At 36.4% G+C, this 25487-nt stretch overlaps 1 protein-coding gene across 19 annotated transcripts in view; it reads left to right on the top strand.

Moving 5' to 3' along the window:
- Nucleotides 1-25487, top strand: part of SLC8A1 (solute carrier family 8 member A1) — a 352258-nt gene that overhangs the window by 258022 nt on the left and 68749 nt on the right. For 12 of the 19 annotated variants that reach the window (XM_039887320.1, XM_039887317.1, XM_039887319.1 and 9 more), the window contains exons 3-6: nt 17649-17752; nt 20344-20364; nt 20798-20815; nt 24747-24815. In XM_039887320.1, the coding sequence (XP_039743254.1) occupies nt 17649-17752; nt 20344-20364; nt 20798-20815; nt 24747-24815 (212 nt within the window). Of the gene's footprint in view, nt 1-16998; nt 17106-17648; nt 17753-20343; nt 20365-20797; nt 20816-24746; nt 24816-25487 lie in introns of those variants that run through there. The other 7 variants (XM_039887329.1, XM_039887328.1, XM_039887332.1 and 4 more) reach the window with 6 other exon arrangements.

Genomic DNA, 25487 nt, shown 5'->3' on the forward strand with positions numbered 1-25487 from the left:
AAGGAGGCACTCTGAAAGAGCGTTTCATGGAATTTCAATTTGTTTTGTCTAACCTACAGACAAGTTTTCAGGATGAGGAAGTTGCAGAAAAGAAATTAAAGCAATTTCTCTCATTTTTTCAGCTTTGACAGATCTAGACTAGAGGCTAAGGGCCAAACACTTTCTCAAAACATGCTGCCCAAGGGGTCTCTGGCTGGATATTCCGCCTGGGACATTAGGCTCTGCTGCTTAAGGAGACAGCATTTTCTCCCTGGCTGCTTCCTGGGCCCTCTTCTTCACTTTCTTTTTATTCTTCTATAACACAAACTTTATCCCAGAATTAGATTGATTATCCTAAAGGTCAAAATTGATCATGGCACTCCATAATCAAATAAGTCTAATGGCTTTTTATTACAAAATTGCGCCCACATGACTTAGCATTTCTCCTGACCCCAAGCTCTCTTCCTTGACTCATCTTCCATCAATCCTCCGCTACATACATGCTAACATAAAGATGAGCTTGACACTTCTTAAACATATCATACCTTTTAATTTCTTAACTTGACACTTCTTAAACATATCATACCTTTTAATTTCTATTTGCACCCAGTTTTGTTTTGTTTTGTTTTGTTTTGTTTTGGTCTTTGAGCCTTCGGTGCATTTCTGCTTGGCAAAACTCTGCTCTTTCTTCAAGACCTAGACCAATTATTCTTGCCCTTTATAAAGTTCCCCACCCTCTGAGCTCTGATAGCACAGAGCCCATACTTATATTTAGCACAGCTAGAGGTAGGTAATCTTTGGTTTACATGCCTGTCACCCTTGTAAGCTGTGAGCTCATATTCCTCTTGTTATCCATGACACCTGATGTGGGCCTGATGTATAGTTGGGTACTTCGTAAAGGTTTGTGGAATGGCTGGACACAATAACATGATATAGGAATCTGAAAGGTACCTGATAAGTTCATTTGGCCTTCCTAATGAAGTCCAAGTCATGAACTTGAATCACCTACATACTGCTCACTTTGCTCGCTCTCATGGCCGAATCTATACTCAGAAGCCTACTTTTTCATCTGAAAAATAAGTGGGCTGCTTTTTACTGAGAAGTCTCAGAGACCTTGATAGATCACCACAAACTCAAGTACAAACTGTGGAAATGAAAATAGCTGTATCATTCACAAACATCTATGAAGCAAATACCACGTGCCGGCTCTGAGCTCATTGCCGTAGGGAATGCACACTAAGCACCTAGTGGTGTCCGGGCCCTTGGCGACGTGCTAACTGTTGAGTATAGATGGCTTTGCCAAAAGATTTTACACTATTGGAGCTCTGAAGACCCAGACTGTGTTTTTTATGGATTCTCTTCAATTACACCGCCAGTCTCACTAACTTTGAATATCTATGTCAGGATATCTGACTTTATGAAAGAAATTTAGTTAAAACTATAAAGAGGATTTTCATTATTCTAGAAACTCAAATATAACTCAATAGAAGAAATATTCAGGATCTATGAATATTACACCAAGACAGCAAGTTAATATTGAAGAAATTCCATAAATAATCTTTTAAGGATTTCTTGTTCTAAATAGTACAAAAAACTAAAAAATTTTTATTTCTACCAAATTAGTAGGATTTTTCAGGATACATCGACCTATCTTTTAGATGCACTCATTTCTCTGTTAATACTCCATTTTATTAAATGTACCGTATATTATTATCACTATAAGTTAAATCTACTTCTACATGGCTAAATAGAAATGATTAAAGTTAATGAGAGTTAAAGGTATAGTATCATAATAAATATTTAATAAAGTATTGGTTCATATTCTAGCAGTCAATTGTATGCGCTGCTATAATTTCTAAGTTTTAGTCATATAAACATAAAATATAACTCTGAAAGGGGGGGTCCATGGATAGGTGCCAGATATTACTGCCTCCCTCGTCACACAGTAAACTCTTATTTTCCAAAATAAATATTGGAATATCAATATTAATATACTATACATATATTAGAGTTAATATATATTAATATTAATATTCATATTATGTATATAAATATTAATATTAATATACTATACATATATTAATATCGGAATATTAATATTAATATACTATACATATATTGGAGCTGAGGAAGCCTTAATAGAAAGATTGTCGGCATTAAGAGACCTAAATTTGCTCTGTTGCAAAATGAGAAGTTTAAGTTAGATAGTAATAATGAAAGCACCTTACATTTAAAAATGCTTCAAGTATGAAAAGGATTTTTCATATACATCATTTTATTTGTTTTTCATGTCAACCTCATGGGGTTCTCAATTTACATTTGATGAAATTGAAGTTTGAGGAGAGAAAACCACATGACCAAGGTCGTGCTGCTAAAAGCTATTACATTTATGTATATTTATTATTTATAACTATATTTACAACTAAAAGCTATAAATCTGTTTTGCAAATGCAAGTTTACATACATTTCATATGCCCCCTCTCCTACAAGATCCTCTGAAGAAAAGTGCCGACTTTCTAGAGAATTTGTAAAGTAGCATAAATTCTAAAAACAATAACTTTTCCTGTAAGAAGATCATGTCTGGGTTAAAAGCTGAAATAATGGTGAAGATTTGCTTTTTGAGCACTAACTGAGAACTACATGCAATCCATAGCAAAATAAAAAATTGTGAAGCCTACTTACAGATTTCCTCCTACAACAAATGTACATTTTAAATGCAGCTCATAAGAAACCCTGTAATTAATCCAAGAATTGCTCATCAAGTACTTTCTCACTCTGTTTGGACTAGTGGTTCAGTTTTGTTAAACAATGTCATTATTCGCATTCTGTAAACTTGCTCTGGTTCTATAACTTCTTGGTTCTAGGGAAAACTTGCATTACAAACAAGATACACAAAAGAGAAAAAAATGAAACACGTTTTCGGTTCAAAGCTAATAAACTCCATTCTGGTTTTGGTTAATTTTTATTTGAAGCTTTAAATGGCTAGTATCAGTCAGAAGCTAAATTGTCTTCTTGCTGATTTTTCTCTTGTGATAATTACCCATAAAGTGCCTTGGGTCCTTTCTGTTAAGGGACCATTTGGTGTGGTTTCAAATCAAGTAGAGTACCTGGAAAAGACTTCAACATCCAAATAAGTGCTGTGCTGGAAAGTTCAGCGAGAGTCCACAGTCAGTGAACCATTGTTCTGCAGAGTGGACAGCAGCAGCAGAAAGCAGGGGGTATATTGAGGCCCTTGATATTTTGCAGGTAATAATTTCTGATTCATAGTTTATATCAGTTTTAATTTTTACCCGTTTGTGATTAGACACTCAGGAAGTATTTCTGCATATAGGGGCACACTACTCAGAGCACTTACAGGCATGCCACATTGCTGCAAAGCCAACTCCCCCCATAATTACTCCTTTTGCATTAGGAAATGGGGTCTCTTTAAAATATGAAGTATATTTTTAAATGGAAAAAATATTACTAAATTATTGACCATTCTCATCTCAGTACAAATAGATCACAACATTTCTAATCTAGTGGTTGATAGGGGCACACCATGACTCTGCCAAAGAAGGAAGGAAAAAAAAAATACAAAGATGGAAAACTGCTAAATGTGATGCCCAGATGACTTGGGATACAAATAAGACTACAGGATGGTTTTGATTTATCATTTATTTAGCGTTTCTGTAGGTTCATGTATGAGGCATTTGATTTATAAAGTGACCATCGATGCGATAGACACTAATGAAAAGGCAATGAGTTGACAAAGAAAATTGTGCATTTTTTTCTGTTATCAGCATCAGTTTTTACTTCATTAAAGAGAGAAGAGGAAAGGAAAGGTTTTCTACGAGGAATGGTGAAATGGATTTCAGCAGCACCAGAGAAGAAAACACTAGGATAATAGCAGAGTAAACAAATACGAGATATAGATTTTGAGCCAGGAAATGTTTTAATCCTGATACTGGCATCCACTAACTTTGAGACATTGGCTGATTTCAATGAGTCTCGGGTTTGCTCATCTGTATAATGAAAGGTGAACAGGGAGATTTCTGTGATTGAGGATAGAGAGACTGCACTTCTAGCCTGGAGAGTGGAGTATCTGGGCAGGAAAGAGATGAATTTGACTAATGCTATCATGATGCAAACTTGGGAATGGCTGATTAGCAGAAGGGCACTAATCGTTGGTATTTGTCAGTGATTTAGCACAAGGAATTATTCGCTATAGAATGAACAAAAGCTTAGCAAGGTAGCCAGAATGGCTACGGAAACAACACTGGTAGATGATTCCTGAAAATTTTTCCAACAAAACTAGCCAAAAGTTTAGTAATGACTTAGGAGAGAATTTCTCCCTTTTCCAAAAAAAATGTAGGATTTTCCATAGGGCAGAATTCAGGCAAGAACTTCAATAAAGTCTAATAGAAAAAGGAGATGAGGAAGGTTACCACCTAGGTTAGGAGTCTGGAGGGGGTTCAGAGATGTGAAGAGAATCGTAGGGAGAATAAGCATTCACCTTGGATGGCAGGAAAGCTCTTCCCTTCTTCCCTTGTAAGTTAGCTGGTCTGATAATTAAATCGACATAAAACAGGTGAACAAGAGAAAAACAAATTTAATTTTGTATGTTCAAGAGCCTCACAAAGATCTGAAAGGCTCCAAGACAGGCAATTGAGGCTCATATGTCATCCTGAGCTCAGGAGAAGTGGGTAAGGCTCTCATACCTCAGATGGGAGGAAGACACCTCAAAGATGGAAAGAGCAAATGTTTGGTAAACAAATGTTTGCCAAGTCATGCAGGTTAAGTCGTTCTGATGTAAAAAGTTATTTCTGGTAATAGCTCTCTTTCTGGTACAGACCCCTTATCTAAATTCTTTGAGGCAGTTAAGGGAGAGTTTAAAAGCTCTCCTTGAGTCTTTTGGGCCTTGACTGTCTTCAGCCCAACTTCAGGAAATAGTCCACATGCCAAAGTGGCATATTCTGGGGCGGCCTGCCCCAAATCCCAAACAGCTCATTGATAGAAAAGCACCAAAAGTTCATAATATTTTTTAAATGGTTGAAAACAGTTTTTACAACAATTTTTAAAAATTTGTTTAATTTTTTTTTTTTTTGGCATTTGAGCATTTTACTCCTCTTTTTAAAATTAAACTTATTGGGGTAACATTGATTAATAAAATTATATACGTTTCAAGTGTTAAGCAATTTTTAAAATTATTTTATTTATTCTCCCATCTCCCCATAAAATATAGATCAGTCTAGTTAGTGAGGGTCGAGAGAGAGAGAGAGAGAGAGAGAAAAAGTCCATAATCCATTTGTAAAGATATAGTTAAATAAATTATTGTAAAGCCATTTCATTGATCATCTTATGCCATTTTAAAGGACAAGTTTTTTTTTTTCTTATGTCATGGGAAATGTTCAAAATATAACAATAAGTGAAAAATCATGACACTAAAATTTATTTACCACACACACACACGGGTCCAAATTTTGCAATTGTGTATTTTAAAAGCTAAAAGCAATCATTTTTAAATGTTCATTGATGATCTCTATTGGCAGCCTCCTGGCTTATTTTTATTTCTTCATTTCTGCATTTGTGAAATTCTCAACAATGAACAAGTATTACTTTAATAAGCAAGAAAAAACAATTTAAGAAATATAAAAAATTATCTGAAAGCAATTTATATTATTTTAATTGCATTTAGTGAAAAAGATCTCATGAAATATAAACTTGCTAATAAACTATTATTGTTCATTCTGCCAACTTACGATGTTTCACATGAACGAGGACAGATGTCTATTCAGAATCAAGTTTTGTCTAGGCTGTCAGGGAAAGCAAAAGCCAAAGATATACGCTGAAAATGTGATTTTTAAAAAAATCTATTTTATCGATTTCTACTAATCTCTCCCTTTGATATCAGTAAATTAGCTTTACTGAAATTCTTTCATTCCTAGTCTCTCTTCTCCTTGTTTTTGGTACTAATATCTATGATAATCATCATTTATTGAGTGCTTACTATGTGCCAGATTCTGTTCTGTTTTCCCAGATAATACCCTCAACAGCCATACGGCATAGATATAATTATTTCACTTGGACAGATGAAGAAACTAAGACATAGATTAATTTACTCGCATGAGTTACAGACAGTTCAATTCAAAGAGTTCCAGTTCTTAACCTGACACACTGTTGCCCGTGATCATAACAGAGTAGCTAATATTCATTTAGTGCTTCATATGAGCCAGGCTCTGAGGTAAGCATTTTATGTGTATTATCTCAGTTACGATTTGCAGCAGATGAGATAAATATAATTATTGTAATCATTTTATGGGAGCTTGAGCCTTAGAAAGAATAAGTAACTCACATAAATGGCAGAGCAAGAATTTTGCAACCTGAGTCCCTTTCCTAAAAAGAGCATTTCAGGAGGTCATTTTGTTCCACCAATATTGTGGAACCACTCAAAACCATGGTCATTGTCACAGAGATCTGATTAGCCTTAATAATTGTGCTTTTTATAGAAATAAATTAACACTGGGATAGCTTAATAGACTTTCTAGAGAGCTTCTTATATGACACTTTCAGGATAAATAGATCTGAGCCCAACCTGCCATTCCAGCCTTATTTCCCAATGGGTAAGCAGTCGATAAATAGTTATTTATTTTTTTGTAAACCATTGGCCTCCATTGAGAAGTGCAAAACTAAAATCCAAACATATTTATAGGATATAACGTATGAAAATATAAAAATTGATGGCTTAATTTAATGTAAAAAAGCAATAAAATACTAGACATGGAATAGAAATTGAAACAAAAATCAGCATCAATTCACCAGCTATTGATTTATTTTAGCTATGTTCAAGAAAATATCTGGTATCCTATCTTTTAGACTATTTTACGTGGGTGCATGCAGAGAGATATTGATTTGCATTGAATATTGTGCCTATGGAGAAAGGGACCACAAAAAGAGAGACAATATGAATTTAAAAACTTAAGATTGTCCCGCTTTATTTCTTGGCGTTCTATTTTTAAAGCTGGCCTCTTTCGAATAGAGATAATTTCAGCATAGTCTAGCTGCTGTCCTGTAACTGTCAAGAAGTGAAATCTTTCCAATTTTCCAGGGAAACTCTTCACTTTGAACCCAGAATCTTGACAAAGGAGGAGAGACCAAAGGTAGAAGTAATCTCTAGAGAGAATCTAATGACAACCTAGGAATGTTTAAAATGTTCTAGGTGAAGAGAGCTTCTCAAAAGGATAGGAAACCAACAGTTTCTTTGACATTCGGCAGCATTGATTTTACTTAATTCCAAATTCTTTTCATGGGTAATGACAAATTGAGCACTTAACAGAAATTTCTAAAACCGAACCAAGATGTCTGTGTTTAGTTTATACAAAAGACGCTCTATGCCACAAAGTACTCTTAATTTAAACATTATTCTTAACTTTGAGGAATTTTTTAAAACAACTTTTTCTAGAGACTTTGACCCTTTTCACTCCTTTTAAGGAGTACAGTGAAGATCTTGATAACAGACAAATATGAAATCATAACAAGTTAAAGAGTCAGTTTTAAGATGATGAGAATCCTCCATCATTTTGCTAAAAGTGCCTCTCTTGCAAAACTTAGACAATGCTAATATTATTAAACAATTTTTAAAAATGTAGACCAAGATAGATTCTGATTTATTTCAACATGGTATATAATGCTTGATTTACTTTAATTTTCACTAAATTGACAAATTGTCTCAGCATGCACACATAGGTAACAAACCTAGGATCTTTATTACTTTCTCTTCCTTAAGACTGAAGTTTATTGACTGCAAAGGAGGCAATGGTATAAATTTTATAGATTACAAAATTATGTTCACTTTTAAATACATCCATATCATTTCCTCTTAGTAAATTTTACTCTATGATCTTCACATTAATCTGCTGTAATAATAGGATAGAGCCTTGAGGGATACTAGAAGTCCCAGCATATTATATACTGGAACAATAACTCTAGGATCCATACAATGTCTCTTTCAAGTGGTCAACCAGCATGTCCTAGAGGACAGGAAGATAGCTCATAGGATTTTCTTTTGAGACTAAAGCTGACAACTGATTGGTAAAGAGAGATCAAAAAAAGGAATTACATTTGTTTCTATTTTACATTGGGAAAAAAAATAAATTAACTGCCATTCTGTTTCAAAAGTAAGCTGAGGAAAATAAAATAGGGCAGGGTTTTATTGGAACTCCCCCACCCCCCACCCCACTCCAGTGCTCTGTAAAACTCCCCTGGTTTCCCTGGAGAACAGCAGGATTTTAAGCTGTTCCTGCCCCCTTGCCCTGCTTGAAGCGATGATTTCAATTACCATTTGACAATGCAAAGAGATCAGTGCACAGATGACAAGGCCTCCTGGAGAATTACTTTGGTTTAGCTACTTTAGCAACTCTCATCTTTCGAGTTTATTTAAATTACAGAATAGCACCATCCTTGCTTGTCAGGCTCTGCTTCATAGCAGGAGCTCTAGGAAAAAGCGATGTGGTGAGGTCCCGGGAACCTGGCAGAGCTGGGACTGGGAAGCCCAACAGTAGCCCTTGTACTCTTTGCTTCAATGATTTTAGGGTTCTATACTTGAATACTCCAATATGTTGGATGTGATCCAAGCTACATATGAGAGTGAATTTGAGGGTATTGCCCATTATTCCATCAAAATGTTGCCTGACTCCTACCGCCACCATCTGCCAGGTACTCAGGTGAACAGGCAAGTAAGAACTGCAAAGCAAAACCACTTCTTTTCACTAATAACAACCACTGTTCCTAACATTTTACAGTCCTTTGCTAAATTATTTGGCATGCATTATATCATGTGATCTTTGCAATAACCTGTCAAGTTTTATTATCCACAATTGATGAATGGCGACACCCATTATCTGGTCATCACAACACCATGAAGTTAGTTTTTTGTTTTGTTTTTTTTAATCCCAGTTCGATAGGTAATAATGTTGATGTTTAGAAAGATGCCAGAACTGGCCCAAATACCTCAGCTAGAAAGTGGCAGAGCCAAGACATGAACTCGGGTAATCTGAGTCTCAGCTTGGTGCTGTTGACATTTCAAGAAAGAAAACAACAGATTTAAGTCACGATCGAGTCACTCTTCTATGACCATCTTAACATGGAAGAAATAATATAAATAACAGCCTGTCTTGTCTTATTTGGAATATCAGTTAGACAGGGGAGTTAATTTTGGTCATCTATGGAAAACGACAAAAATATATGCACAGGTTTTCTCTGACTGCCCCTTTCCATAACTCCAAATCACCAAACGACTTGCCAAATCAATTTTGAAGATTAAAAAAAAAAAAAAGGTTAATGTGGGTCAGGAATTTAAACCAAGTGATACAAAGGCAACCCAAAGCAAATATATCTTTCCTTGTAGGTAGGACAAACCAGTGCCCACAGGGTTCTGGGTAATGCACAAGGTGATGTGAAGAGAGCTTTTGGCTTTGCGAGGGCAGCGGGCATAACCTGCGATTATAGTCTTTTCCTTTCCTTTTTAAATAAATGCCATGAAGGAAATGCTGCTTCTGACATTTTCATAATACTTCATACTTTGGGGAAAAGAAACCAGTCAAGGGAGCCAGGCCTGAGGTAACAGCCTCCAGAATGCTTAGCCTGTCAAAGCACAGGATCAATAGCCCTTGATCCTGGAGGAGGCCGGGAGCATTCTGAGGGAAATCTGAAGAAAGGGATGGATTGAGGGTCAGTGGAGCTGACAGATACCGCAGTGGCACTTAGCTTTGATGTCAGTTGTTTTCACCGTCTCAAGGCAAGTAAGCTTCCCAGTTTTCTGTCTGGCAGTACCAGCAAAATCTGAAACTCCATACCGAAAGCCATAAACATTCTCACTCAAAGAAACAGACTTTTCTAAAGACTAAGGTTTATCCTAAAGCTTGTATTTTCCCCTTCAAATAACAGCTTAATTAAGATATAATTCACATAGCATAGAATTCACCCATTTAAAATATGCAATTCAGTGGATTTTAGTATATTCTCAGAATTGTGCAACCATCACTACAATTTCAGAACATTTTTATCACCCCAAAATGAAACCCCATACTCATTAGCAGTGGCCCTGCCCCCATTTACTCTCTAACCCCTAGCCCTAGGCAACCACTGATCTACTTTCTGTCTCTATGGATTTGCCTCTTCTGGACTTTTTATATAAATAGAATCATATGTGAACTTTTGTGTCTGGCTTCTTTAACTTAGCATAATATTTTCAAGGTCCATCCATGTCATAGTGTAGGGAAGAAAAAATGATTTTCCATCTACCCTTCAGAGTTCTCAGCTGAGGCCATGTAATAAAAGACAGATTAACAAGAGAAAAACAAACATGTGGACTAACACGTTTACCTCATGTATACATGGGAGATACTCAGGGGGAAAAATGCCCCATTCTCTGAGTTGGTTTAAACACAGGCTTAAGTATCATCTTAATAGAGAAAGGGATGGGAGATACAGCTTCTTAGGAGAGAGCTAATGATGTGGGGGAAAGAAGAATGGGCCCACAGAAGAGTAGATGAGAGATATGACAGTTTGTGACAGTTTGTCGGGGTGTGGTGTTCATTTCTAGTCTCCTCTCCTGTGATGAGTCAGTCTTTTCTGGTTAATGAAACTCCCAGAGAGGGACTCTATGACAAGTGAATTCCTTTTGGGGGATCTGTCTTTAGGCAGATAAGGGGAAGTTCAAGGAAAACCTCTCCCTGCATTTGCTGTTTTTTAAGTGCCCGTGGCTTAAAATAATATACTGAAGTGGCATATTTTGAGGTAACATATTATGCTATCCGTCAATAGCATGTATCGGAATCTCATCCCTTTTTGTTGCTGAAGAATATTACATTGTATAGATATATCACATTTTGTTTATCTGTTCATCAGTTGATGCACATTTAGGTTGTTTTCACTTTGGAGCTATTATGAAGAATGTTGCTATGAACACTGACGTACAAGTTTTAGTGTGGATCTATGGTTTTAAAATGCTGAGTTATATGGTAGGTCTATTTTTAAACTTTTGAGAAACCACTAGACTTTTCCAAAGCTGCTGCACTGTTTTCCATTCCCGCTGGAAGTGTAAGAGTTCCAGTTCCTCTATATCACTTGTTATGACCTGTCTTTTTTATTGTAGCTATCCTCCTTGGCTATGGATTGGTATCTCATTGTGGTTTTGCTTTGCATTTTCCTGACGACTAGTGATGTTGAGTATCTTGTCATGGTCCATTTGTTTATCTTCCTTGAAGAAGTATCTAGTCAGATTCTTTGCCCATTTTGAAGTTGGTTTATTTGTCTTTTTGAGTAACAGGCATTTATCCTGGAGCTTTTAACATCAGGTACACTGGAAATTAACTTTTAAACTTGTCTGACCTAATGACATCATTCCATGGTCAGAGAAGTTGCCAGATCTTTCCCCTTCGTATGTGGTCAGTCCTACGTCATTTCTTTCTTGAGCCTGAGTGTGGTGGCTTACATGTGAGAAGTTTCCAGTTCTGTAGGCATAGCCTTTCACCTGCGTAGCTCAGAAGCTCTGTGTGAGGGGGGTATGAGGCATTACTGTCTCTTCTTCGGCAATTGAAACCCTTAGTGTTTTGCTCTCCAAATAGAGCCTCTGTTGTGTAAAAACCTATCACCAGAGTTCTTATCACTTTGTTAAGAAGGAAATCACTCTGCATGAGTGTAAACTCTGCTGCCTGAATGCTCAAGGTGTTTTTCCCACCTATACTATTAAGCTTGACTGCAGAGACCAGCATTTTCTAAGACGGGGAAACAACTTTAAAGTACTATGTATGATCCTGGGAAGAACACCCAGAGAGACAAAGCAAAATGTTCTGCCCAAGTTTCAACCTAGATGCTAATTCAATCTAAAATTTAATTTTAACTCTGACTTCCTCACATTCTACCTATTTTTTATTTAATCTATTCTTTAAAACATCAGGCCATACATTCTGGCTCTCCATTAGCCAGTTCTCTGGCTGTATATTAGAATCACCTCAAAGAAATATTTAAATTATATTCATGTTGGGGTCCCACAATCAGAAAGTTTGATGTCACTGATCTGGAGTGGTGTCAACCCAGGCATTTAAAGCTCTCAAAGCTCCACACATGATTTTAAGATACAAACAGTTCTAGAACATAAGCCCAGCTATTACCAACCTCTTAATTCATTATCTGACTTACTAGAAGAACCCACTGTCCTCTCTAGGACAATGCTTCTCAAACTTTAACATGCATAGGCGTCATCTGAGGATCATGTTAAAATGCAGATCTGATTTGGTGGGTCTCAGGTGGGTCCTGAGATTCTGGAATTCCAAGTCCCCTATGAGGCCCAGTCTACTGGTTGGCCACTCAAAGTCCTCAGAGTTGGTGAGCCTCTACGTCTTCATGGCACTTTCTAGTAATCCTAACAGGACCTTTATCTCTTCAATGATTTAACTTTTTTAAGATGGCCATCATCAAATATAATATGTGCTGCACTCCTTTTAAAAATAAAATTGACTATCATTGCCCATCTAGGTAGTCTTTTTTAATATAAAGATAGAACAATACACCTCTATATTAATGTAAAACAATAATCCAAATACTTTCAAGTGCTCATAAAAATACTGCACAGCTGAATGACTAAGGGACCTTGTGGGTCACACAGTTGAAAGGTATTAGTCTTTGGAGCCAGTCACAGGAGTCTCATTTTGTGATCTTGAAAATCACTTAAATTCTCTGAGTCATTGTTTCCTCTGTCAACTGTAAATAGTAGAAGTTATTTCTGGGGGTGTGACAAAGATAAGTGAAATAAGAAATACAAAGTGCCCATCAGTCCATTGACCTCTGAGTATGCCTAAAAAGAGGTTAAATCATAAAAAATAAAATAATTTTTTAAAAAGCCATTGCAGTGTCTAAATATGTGAAATCCTCACTAAAGTCTTTTGCATGAGGATTTAGAAAGATTTTCTTCTCCTTAATCCTCCAACTCGTCTTTTTCTCACTTCTCCCAATATTAAGGACAGTCTTCCAGAAAAGAAACCACAGAAGAACAAATTGAAACTGAAATTTAAAAGAGGTTGATACTACATTGGCTGAATAATGAGAGACAAGAATATATTTTGAAGAGATTTTCTTCTTTAACACTCACGAATAAAGCCACCCATTTCTTTTCTTTTTCGCCATCTACCCGAGTGACCACCTGATAAAAGAACTCCTTGTTAGAATGTTTGAAGGTGTCCAGGTCCTTTGAGACCCATGAGATAAGAGAGAAACTGAGAAGTATAGATGTTGGCTTACTATCACTGAAGGAAAGGCACTGCAAAAATCAAAAGGAATGACCTGTATGTTTCCACTAAATAAACTGATATTTCTTAACCAAATGCTCTATTTCCCTAGAAATGGAACCATATGTATCTCCACAAAAATTTTGGCCATTTAGAGAAATTATTTAATGTAATCATGAGATTTATAACTAATTTGTTCATTTTCAGAAAACACAGTTTTTGTAGTACACCATTCAACTTTAGAGAAATGTAAAAAAATCAAGTGAGAAGTTTTTGCCTTCTTCATAATTACGGTAGTTAAAAATTGTATGACATCTGTTTTTCTATTTGTTCCTTATCAGTGTAATAATAGTGCAAGAGTTGTCATTGGATGAAGGGCCATGTCTGCCTAACTGTTCTAGTCTTGTTTTGGTTAAACTTTCAATTCGAAGAAATAAAAACAGCTATCTGGCTGCTTCCTGTTGGTAAATAAAACAAAAGAACAGTCAACATGAATCTGTGTCCTTAGAGAGCAGTCCTCACAATAACGTAAAAGCCCTGTAAATATGGGATTGGTGTGACAATAGGGGAAAACTGGAGAGACCTTTAAAGTCTCTTCAATCCTTGAAATTCTATTTCTACCACAGAACTGTGAGGAACAGAGGCATGCTTCTGCTGCTTATCTTCACCAAATCAATCTGATCTCACGTAACATCCCCTGTGATAAAGAAGTGGTGACAATCTCTGATGCATTCAGCTCTGGAAAATAAGCAAAAGAAATCCCAAGAAAATGTTCTTTTAAAAATTACAAGACTTAATTTTACCTTTGCTACTTTTGCTAGGGATATAAATAGTTCTGTTCTGAAGCAAAAGGTGAACATTACCAATCTATTCTTATTTTTACCTCCCTTGATCCAGAGAGCTATCAGAAGGATTGACTTCATTCTGCCTCTTTAAATTGATTAAAATGTCCTTTAACAATCATTTCCTGTTAATAGCTTTACTGTGCAAGTGAGGCAAAATCGATACAAAATGTAATGGCTCCTCCTGTCAGGGGCACTATTGATTTTATTGCTAATGATTTTGAAATGATATGCCATTATGCAAATCCTATCTATTTTAGGTATCTTTGCCGGGTACCCACAGAGGTACTGTTTTCTTTTTCTTCATCTTTGATTTCCTGGTGTCACAGTTACCAAATACTGAAATATTTTCTAAGGAATATGATCCTAGTGAATAGTAATACTCTTATGATAAATTTTGTGCTTATTTTATTATACAAACAAATTATGTGGAGCCCTACATTTCTCACACTCATCAGCTACTCAGAGTATAGAAAATAAAGCTATTACAGCAACAGAGGATTAAATTTATCAAAGATAAGAAACAGCATGTTGTTTGGTGGTTTCTATTTGTTTGTGAATAAGTAGTCATGTGACCCTTTCAGCATGAAACCAGTAGCCTTTTCTACACAAACGCCCTATTATTGAGCAAGGCAACTCCAACCATCTTCACTGTGCTTTCTTTACTTTTACAATAGAGTAAAATCTGCAATGAGATGCAGATGGATTGGGAATGTAAGATGGAGAAAGGTAACTCAAACGTTTTTAAGTAATATAAGTGAGAACATTGAAATATGACATCTAGTTTAATGTACCATACCATGAAGTACCTTGATAATGAATGTTGGGTCATTGGGTCCAGAAGACAGGAGTATGGCCCTTCTGGTATCCATCAACACTTTCTCACACATGGTCTTATGATGCTGATTGTTTTGGGAGAGATGTGCAACTATAGTTTATGATTACAAGGCAGTAAGATGGAAATTAATACCTAAAATGCATAAGTTTGATGACAAAGAAGATAAATGTTTAGCAAGTGTTTAGATAGTACATTTGGTCTCACTTGCAACATCAAATTCCGTTCTTAAATAAAAAGCATACCTATCATCATATCTTAACATCTTTTTTTGCTTTCTCTAATATTTTGTATTTTTTGGATAATGAGGAGTGATCAGATATCCTGGTTTAGTTAAGGCAGGCTGATTTTTCAAAAGACACTAAGTGAACAGATGAATTCCAGAAAATTGTTCTAGAAGTTAGACAGGAACTCTTCACTTTATACATGTAGTTGGACTTTGTCACATGGTTATTAAATATCTAACTACTCAAAAAAAAAAATGATTATTGCTTTAGGCATTTACAACTGCTCATCTAGCCTTAGTATTTCAGTCTTTGAGGACAGAACTGAGATGGAAAAGGCGCCGTCATGAGTTCCAACTCCTTACTAGTGAGAAATTGGGATGTGAGCATCATGCAGGGCTGTTCTGTAGCTGAGGAGCAGAGAGTAGGTCATGGGGGCTCCAAAGGACCAGAACCTGTCACTTGATCTCACTTCTACAGAGCTAACCCAAGAAAGCAGGACTAAAGCATTTATTATCAGGAGCTGGGAAATTCAGAGAATTAAAAGCAACTTCTATTCGTAGCCTCCTTCAGTCTAGGAAGGAAGATAGATACTCTTTGGCATGCATAGGTCTAAATGAAATGTGATGGTTTGGGTTAATAATTTTTTAAAAATTATAAACCAGTTTCCTTCTGGAAGACCAAAGCTAAATAATATCTATGCCGTTAAATTGTGTGTCTATATAAACTTGTTGTTTCAAAAACATTAGTGAGAGGTGTTCTTGGCCAATGTTACTGAAAAAAAAAACAATTTCAAGGACAAACAAGTGTAGGGTGGGCTCTAAGTTGTAATACATGACGCAATTAAGCCCTTATTAATTAGAAGATAACACTAGATTTATTTTCAGAGTCATCAAGGCTTATGGAAAGTTGATATTTGCATAATATTTGCATTTTTCCTACCTGCCTGTCAGTCACTCACAACCAGAAGTCCAAAAGGCAAGAAGTGCTAAAGGATGAGTTACAGGAAGAATTCTTAACGAAATGCCTTGGCGTATCGGTGGAGTTTAAAAGTAGGGTAAATGGCATATTTTGTCAAGGTTGAAACTCAGCTTTGTGAGGGATGAAAATAGCTATAACATCATGATTCCTCACCCCCCACTTTTCAAGACAGCTGTTGGGAGGCTTCAGCTTCCATCTTTAGAAAGACAAACAAGACATGAACAACTTCCCCTTGTGATCTAGGTGGGAAATCTGACTAACCCAAATAAGACTTTAATTCTAGGACGCTGGGTGGGGTAAGATAAAGGACTTTTTTATTTTCTTTTGTGATGCTTTGATACATTTATTATTTTAATAAAATCTTACGATAAAAATATTATGTTTGGAAATACAGTAAAGCACAAAGAAGACCGAATATAACCCATAAGCCTAACACTCAGAGATAACTTCCGTTAATATTTTGATGTGATTTATTAATTTGTTCTAAAGGAGTGAATTCCATGGCACAGCTCAGAGAATCTTACAGTTAAGGCATTTACTAAATAAATATATTTTTCTTTTCTTATTATTGTGGTCTGTGTCTTTCTGCTTTTTTCTTCTCATAATGATGGTAAACCTGTTAGTACTGAGTGCTGTATTTTGCCTGAACTAACTCTTGGCCCTGGACAGGGTTGCTGTGTATGGGTTACCTCTCCAGTTGTTCAGACCTATCCCCTACTCATTCTTGAAGGAAAAACTCACCATACAGAGGTTTCTCAATTGCTGTTTGTCTGGGAGTACGGCTCGTTTACCTTGCTTTCCTCTTCTTTGTGTTCCTTCTCTTCTCTTTTCTCTTCCCCTTGTTCGTCAATTTCTATTCTTCTCTGTTTCAGCAAAACAATATCAGTCAAGGTAATTGATGATGAGGAGTATGAGAAAAACAAGACCTTCTTCCTTGAGATTGGAGAGCCCCGCCTGGTGGAGATGAGTGAGAAGAAAGGTGGGGGAGCTGCTCCAGGGCTGAGCCCAACAGCTTCTGCTGGCCTGTGCCACCCCTGGATGCCTGCATTCTTCAGAACGTGACTTACAACACACATATCCCTCCACCTATGTAACAGGGCATAGATCTCACCCGGGACTGCCGTGGGCCCTGCCTGTAGCTCCATTAGCCAATTTCGGCCACTCTGTACATTGCAGTTCTGAGATATTAATTTTCAGTGCAGTCGATCAATTCTCTATTTCTAAGAAAGTTGATGCAGATGCTTGCTATGCCAAAATGAAGCCAACTTTCTGATTTCCTAAGTTGGGGGTACCTCCTGACTGCTAATTGGAGCAGGAAGGGTTTGTGAACATGATAAATTAGCAAGGAAAACCTAATGGGGGCCAGCTGAGAGCACCCATGATGCCCTTTTACATACTCCGGGAGGTCCATGTGTGGCCAGGTCTCCCTCCATAACATCACAGTAACATTGAGCTTGGTGAACACCTAGCATGAGCGTGCGACTCCAACCATTTGTTTTGCCTTTGTCTTGTGTTCCCACAGGAAGATCATTACCATTAGAATATTTGACCGTGAGGAATATGAGAAAGAGTGCAGTTTCTCCCTTGTGCTTGAGGAACCAAAATGGATAAGAAGAGGAATGAAAGGTGTGAGAGTATACAAAGACATACCAGCGAGAAATTGTACTCTTCTCTCTCCGTGTCTCCCTACTCTCACACTTACCTCTCTCTTCTTCCTCGGCTTCCAAGTACTACACTTCATTTCCTTTGAAGCTTTAGCCGTTTCATTTCCCTTCCCTAACTCACGAGTGCACCAAGTAATGCCCATCTTCTTCAGGAAATGCCGACTCACCTCGATTAATACCTGATCTAATAAATGCTTGAAAGAGGTTTCTGCAACTCAAAAGTGATCGTATAAGAGAACAATTTATACATTTAGTTTTTCACTACTCGGATTATTCTAAAATTTGGTTCCAACTATTAAATCTCCCCTGAAAAGTTAGTGATAAAGACTACTTAATACCTAGTAATAGTGGTAGATGAGTCTAATGGCAACTAAGAGGAAATTTCTAAAGAATTCGATAATTAGGCTTCTTCAGAGAACCCAGTTTTCAAAAAAATATATATTTAATAAAAATGAAGATCCTTAAAGAGCAGTGGTATCAATCAATATTCTAGTGTTCATTTGGGCATGATATTTTTCATATCAAATATGACATTTAAAAGGAACTATATGTATGATACCATCATCAAATCAGTTTTCTTTAGTAAGAAGGACATGGTCCTTTAGTAAAAATTTAGCCCCTAGTTAAGGCCTTACTAGGCTTACACTCCAAAATGTTTTTCTTCATAAAATTGACAGATTTCTAACATGTATAGTAAAAAGAAAAAAATAAACAGTAGTATTCTTATAACTGGTTTTTTTCGTTGATTTCTACTTATATTTTTAAAAAATACTTGAACAAAGAAGACAACTTACTTGCTCTCTTTGATTTTATATTTGTTTTATGTGACCTATAGTTGATAAGGAAGGGCAGGAATTTTATCTCAGCTTTAAAGATAATTTTTTATTCTGAATTATTACGAGTCCTTCCTATAATTATCTTCTATAATTAGCCATTTTTAAAAGGAATCCTATATATTTAGTTATACATATAAAAAAGAGCATACTACATATTAATAGCTCTTATTAATTTCATACAATTAATGAGAACAGTATAGGAGATGATTAGGTGGACTACCTGGCAAGAAATTTACACTTTTACATATAAGGGGAAAAAAATCAAATGTATAGGACTAATTCCTATACAGTCCCAACATTTAGGGGAATTTAACTAATCCCACATTGGCAAGAACTCAATGGCCTTGGAGTCCATCAAAAAAAAAAAAAAAAAAAGTATATGTCCCTGACTTAATCATGTTCAAAATGGTAAGAGAAGCCTTTTAAATGATGGAGAGAAAAGCCCTGGGAACCTATTTTAATGCAGCCTATTTAATATGCTTCATAGGCAGTAAGCAGGAGGAAGAGATACTTTAGGAAATAGTGCTGATTTCTTACAAAGGTGGGATCAAAAATGCCTCATTAACATACAGTCCTCCAAAGGACTGTCTTTTATCTTAAGGAAGAGCATCTTGGATACAGCTCTTTCGATTGTCATTTTAATAAAATATGCCCTCATGTAAAAGCAAATTAAAATTCCTTGATAGCACTATCCAGTTTCACACCCGCCAAGTGGATTCTTGTCACTATGAATAAAATTACTGACTTGTTTTAGAAAGTTTCCTCTAGCGCCACTACCCTTAAAAAGAAAACTGAGCCTGGGAAAGTAATTGTAACAGTCCCATCTACCACTCCAGAATTAATTTATTTGATACATTCAGCCAGGTACCTTTTGGCAAAATGAAGTGCTACAGTATAGTCTGGACTTAAAGCACATAACCTGAAAGACAAATTACGTATGTCCCCTTCCCTGCCTCATCAGCTTCCATGGACTTATGTGTCCACAGGAGGCATTCCGGTTGTCCAATTATAATGTACAGAAATCATAGATAGGGACACACAAATAAGTGCTAATTCCTGGGATTCAAGTTTTGAGGATTTAAAATACACAAGCATTCCTTGATGGCCAAAATATGATGCAAATAGAACCTCCAGAGAGAGAACTTTACTTTGAGTCAAATCATCCTTCCATGCAGGGTGGCCAAAATGAAATTTTTTAAGATGTTTTATCTGTTTTCATTGAATGAAAAGTACAATACCTGAGATCCTGGATGATTTGAGTCTTCCATATGTTGAATCAGCTACCAGGCACTATTTAATGGAAAGACTCACTCAAATAAAGTTTAGGGTTAATTTCATAAAATATTCCTACTATATGCTATATTTAGTAAACTAGATATATACACTGTGTATAAACATATATAGTAGAAATGTTTTATTAAGTGTAAAGAAATAATATATAGAGTGAAGTATATATGTATGTGTGTGTATATATATATATACACATATATATATTTATATAAAGTCAATCACACACATTTGCAGAAATTAGCGTTGGGATGTTTGTTTGGAAATACTCCCAATGCCACATTTCCTTGGGGTGCACCTATTTTTTAGTAGTGGCTCCCTACTACTGTAATCAGATCTGCCTGGATTTCTTTCTGCTGATATTCCTCTTACTTTCATTATTCATTTGGTCTCTTATTCTGTGTTTGTCTTTGTCTTGTTTCTTTCACAGCCCTGTTATTGAATGAGCTTGGTAAGCATTTCATTTCTTGCATTTTTTTTTCCATTTTTTTAGGTTATTTTCCATTTCTGTCAGGTGATACAGTAGTTTTCTGACTTTCATTTCTATTGATTTACTAGCAACATTTTGTTTAGGATAATTGGCCTCATTTTTGTTAAGGCCAGATAGTTTATGTTCCATTTTTAATTTAGTATAACCTTTTTAAAAATCAGTGATTTCTTATGTATGCACAGAATTAAATTTGTGCACTAAATCCCATAATCTTAAAAAGAGTGATCAGTGATTAAGTCATGAATAGATGTTTTTATATTTTTCTTAATTATAAATATAATTTGGGAAGTTTTTATACCTTGGATGGATTGTCAGGCAGTCTAATGTCATTGGTATTTGTTATTAAAGTGTGAGTTAAATAAATTGTAACATTTATTTATTTTTTCTTTTTCAGGTGGCTTCACAATAACAGGTATGAATTTTTAAAGTCTAATGACATCAAATTTTATTTCTTACTGTCTGTTCTCACCATATATTTGTATACATTCTTTAAAATTATTTCTCATTTTTATTTACTCTTAATGAAGGAAAATACCTGTATGGTAAGACAATTTTTTTAAATGTTCCTCATTTCCCCCTAAATATCCTTAAAAATTAAATGGAAACCACATTTTATGTAACCTGTATTAACATGATCTGTGCTCTTGCTGATTCTACACATTTAACATTTGACACATTAACAATGTGTGTGCTGTGTTTATTTATAAGTAGACTCGTATAGAGAACCTGTAATTGTTCACATTTTGACAATGATCAATTTACAAATGTTCACGTAGCACTGGTGATGTGCAGTGCACCCTGCTATATGTTCCAAAAAAGTACCAGAATAAATAAGACAAATGCTGGCCTCAAGGAAAAATAGGAGTTGACATCCAAGATTTCTTCATGGCCCAAACTCAGGATCCTAATAACAGCTAATGCCCTATGGGGAGAAGACAGAGCAGTCCCTTCCCATCATCCCACCAAATCAATATGAATGAACCACTCTTTGGGTATGTAAGTTTTACAATTAACTAGTAATGTTTCTACCACTTGAAGTGCATTACAAAATGCTCTGTAAAAACTTAAAATGCCCTGTAAAAACTCAAAATGCCAGTTAGAAAGTTTAAACCCTTTAATCAAAATGGTACCCAGTCTGTATTGATTGCATTGTTTAACATGATCTGAAGTTATTTTCTTGTGTGCAGAAGGAGAAGATACTCTCTCTTTTGATCCTAAATATTTTTCTCACCCTTTCATAATGGTCTATGCAGATTTAGAGAGGAAGATAAGTATCAAACGTCCAATATATTGTACAGGTATCAATATTCTAATTTTATTTTTTCTGAAATCAGATAGCTGAACAAAAAAAATTTTAAACAGGAAATATTTCCAAAAATTCTTATTTTGAAAATGCTATGGTGAGAGTTGGGGTTAACTTAAACCACTGCTAGTATAAACTTATGATCAAGTAGTTCCAACACAATTCTATCCAAAACAGAACTTTCTGAATACGACCAATTTTACATGGACTATTGGTCTCCACGGCCTCTCTCCAGACACAGCATTTAATACAAAATAATTCATAAATTCTCAGAGACATAGCAATTGAAAAGGATAAAAATATTTAACAGGACCAGTCCTAGTAGGGGATTTCTTAAATCTGATTCCTCTGAAACTTTTCCAGGTCAAGCCTCCCCAATTCTGCATTGCCGTAGATGCTGTTTTTGAATCCAACTGTAGGAATTTACAATCATTTTTTAAGATTTTTATCTTTTTTTTCTCATGGCATCATTTTAACTCACTGAAATCTTCTTGAAAATATTCTGATTCTGTCACCCAATTAGTTATCATTGTGAGATTTGTGTGAGGTAGAAATTTGGCAAGTCAGCTTTTGTGGCTTTCTTGAAGGAATTTTTTTTTTTTTTGGTCAACCATTGTAGAAATAGTTTAGTATCTAGCAGCACCTACAGCCCTCTGCAGCCTGATAATGAGACCTTGACTAAAAATATTTGGCTGTAGAATGCCTCGTTAAAATGCATTGCTGTGTTTGGATATCACCTTATGTTTTTTTATCGTTGACTATGTCAGGATTTTGCTTTTAGAGCCTTCTTTCTATATCACTTGAAGCATCTTATCTTTTAGTATCTACGTAATTGGATCCCTTTTTTTTTTCCTCAGAAATTGTTCATATCAAGTTTTAGAATATCTGTCTAATAATGTCTAACATTTCCCCCCTGGGACACACCTTGCATCCAAGAGGACAGAATCACTTCTTCCAAAAGTTTCTTTCATTTTATGTACTTCATTAACTTCTTCCTTATGGCTAAAACTTTCATCTGAAATAGCAGTGTTTTCTATTGTTACCACCTCTTTGCAAGACCTGAAATTGATACAGTTAAAACAAGAGAAAGTTCCAGAATTCTCTGGTAATCTCGACATTGGTCTTTCCCTCTCACTTTACGTGGCCCTTCTTCTGAACTAGAGCAGAATGCCTGAGAGCCACTCTTATAGATACCGTGGGGGAAAGTTCTAAAACTTAGGTCTGCACAGTGAAAAGCAGCTATAAATCCCAAAGAGCTTTTCTTTAAAGTCAGTTTAAGGCTTTGAAGTCAAGGCTTTGAGATGCAAGAGTACTAGAAAGGAATTAATAATCTAGCCTTTGGAATCTGCCTGTGGCTTTTATGTGATCTTATACAGCTAAGTGTGAAAATCTGAATTTGAAGCAGAGTATATGGAAATTGAAAAGGTTGTTTGGTCCGCAGCCCGGTACTTATATGTGAGAGATCTCATTAGTGGTGGACATCAAGTGCTGAAGATACCTTTGAAATTTGTAAGTCATTGCCTGTTGCTCCTAGAGCTTGCCTTGTTTAGACCTATGATGACATCATCATCCACCCTTGGACCCTCCAGGCACCTAACATGATAACCCCTTATACATTGTAGCTCATTAGAGTTTGTGAAGTATTTATTACTTATTGTATCATTTAATCCTCAACCTTATGGAATAAGATTTTATTTGTTCTCACTTATAGGAGAATGAAAGGACAAAGAGATTAATCAATCTACCCCATATCACCCATCCAGGACTCACAGCCTGGCTCTCTGGCTATAAGTCCAAGGCCATGAGTTGGCTCTTCTAACCCTAGCATTTTTATTTTCTCCTTTTCAAACCCTTCACTCCTACCTGCATCTTTACCCTTTTTCAATCCAAAGCTCAGCTGTGTCTCGTAAATGTCATCAGTATGAATTCCAGTCAAATGAAGAACAATGGGGACCCCAAAAGGGGGAAACTACAGCACATTCATTTGAATATTTTTAATAAAATTAAGTATTTTGGTTCAGTTTGGACAGGAGAGAGACATTTTGGATTCCCCAAGCAGGTAGCTGTAGAGTTCCCTAATTAATTGAAAGTATATATTAGTCAGTATACTTCTTTAAAAGCTGCTCTTCCAATCATATTATACTCATCAAGTAATAGACTAAATAAGACACTTGGCTTTTTTCAGAAAGCCAAACTATGGAAATTCTGACAGTTAAAAACACTTAATCACTTCAGTACATAGGTTAGAGGAACAAATCCCCTTCAAGTTCAGTGTCACTTTACAATTGAGAAAACTGAGTCTTGGAGAAGAGAGATGCCTTGGCCAAGTTTAGACAGCAAGTGTATGACAGAGTTGGCACCAAGTCCCCAATCTCATGATTCCCAGGTCGGTTATGGGTAGCTCTTGTTAGAAGCCAGCAGCAGGTGGATCTCGCAGTCAGCTGAACCAGAAGTTTAATGAAAACCCTAGGCCTAGGTAATTTGAACAGTCGCTGTGACCATGATGTATCCTTGCAAAGCTTGCCAGTGAATACAATATTCTCCCATTCAGATGCCCCAGGAAATAAAGAAGCATGTTCCCAAATGTTATGTTACTTGACCCCCAAACAAACTTGTGACGTGGGCAGAGCAGATACTTGTCCCCTTTTCGCATGTGGAAAAACTGGGGGGAATGGCCTGCTCTAGGCTTTCATTGGCACGAAAAGGAAAACCAAGTTCCTGTCATCACACAAGTGCTTTCCGTTTTTCCATGATGCCTCTGGAAGCAGTACTAGAAGGACATGGGTACTCCATTTCAGACACCTGCAGGATTCTAGCTACATCCCTGACCATGGTGTGTGTGGCTTGCAGAACACTGGCCCCATTTTCCTGCTCACCTCAGCAACCTATATAAGAGTGACCTATGACCATTCAGTTCTCTAACTAACATTGCTTGTGATGTGTGCATCTCAGTGTGATGTTTAGCTTACTAATTCCACAAAGCTCTGCTAGCAAACCAATGCAATCCATTCTGCTGATTTCCTGCCTGTCCTTTTGCTAGGCCAACCTGTCTTCAGGAAAGTTCACGCTAGAGAACATCCGATTCCCTCTACTGTAATCACCATTGCAGGTACTCATTTCTTCATGGTCCTTGAGAATTAGTTTAATTAATTTGAAGTTAACTGCCTTTAAGTGTTCCTTATGTCTTTAGACATTAAAGTGACACAATTTAGCCCCTGTCTGCTCTAAAACGTCGCTAAATAATACAGTGACTTCTCTGTAGCTAGAGATATGGTGCATTGGCAACAAAATGCAACCCCATCAGCACAGGATAGGGGGCATGGTAGAGAGAGCAGACTGATCCCAATGGCCCCTCCCTCTCAACTCAAGTTTCAATGTATTCTAGATTTCTTGCAAATCTTGTTTCTCAAGCTTGGGTCATTGATTTCAAGTATAATGACATTTCTTTGAAAGCAAGCTGTATTTCTTCCCAGAGCCTGCCTTTCCTGCCTCCAGGTAACATGATGTTAGCCATATGTGCATAGATGATAGCACATCTGTGGGGTTTTTCCAGGATTGAGGGGAGGGGGGAGACATTGACAGAGTGACTAGAGGATTCCACAACTGTCCTAGATCTCCTGATAGTTTAGAGCCCAAGCATCATCTCCTTGTGCTGCATCTCTGGATGAGGACAAGGATAGTCAACTCTGCCATCATCATCACCATCACCCATCCCCGGCCATGGTGGTAGAAACACTTCTATCCACCCCAGCAGGACTTTCTTCATCCCCACTTTTCACAC

This window comes from Pteropus medius, unplaced genomic scaffold (assembly GCF_902729225.1).
Source record: "Pteropus medius unplaced genomic scaffold, Ma_sr-lr_union100, whole genome shotgun sequence".
Lineage (NCBI taxonomy): Eukaryota > Metazoa > Chordata > Mammalia > Chiroptera > Pteropodidae > Pteropus > Pteropus medius.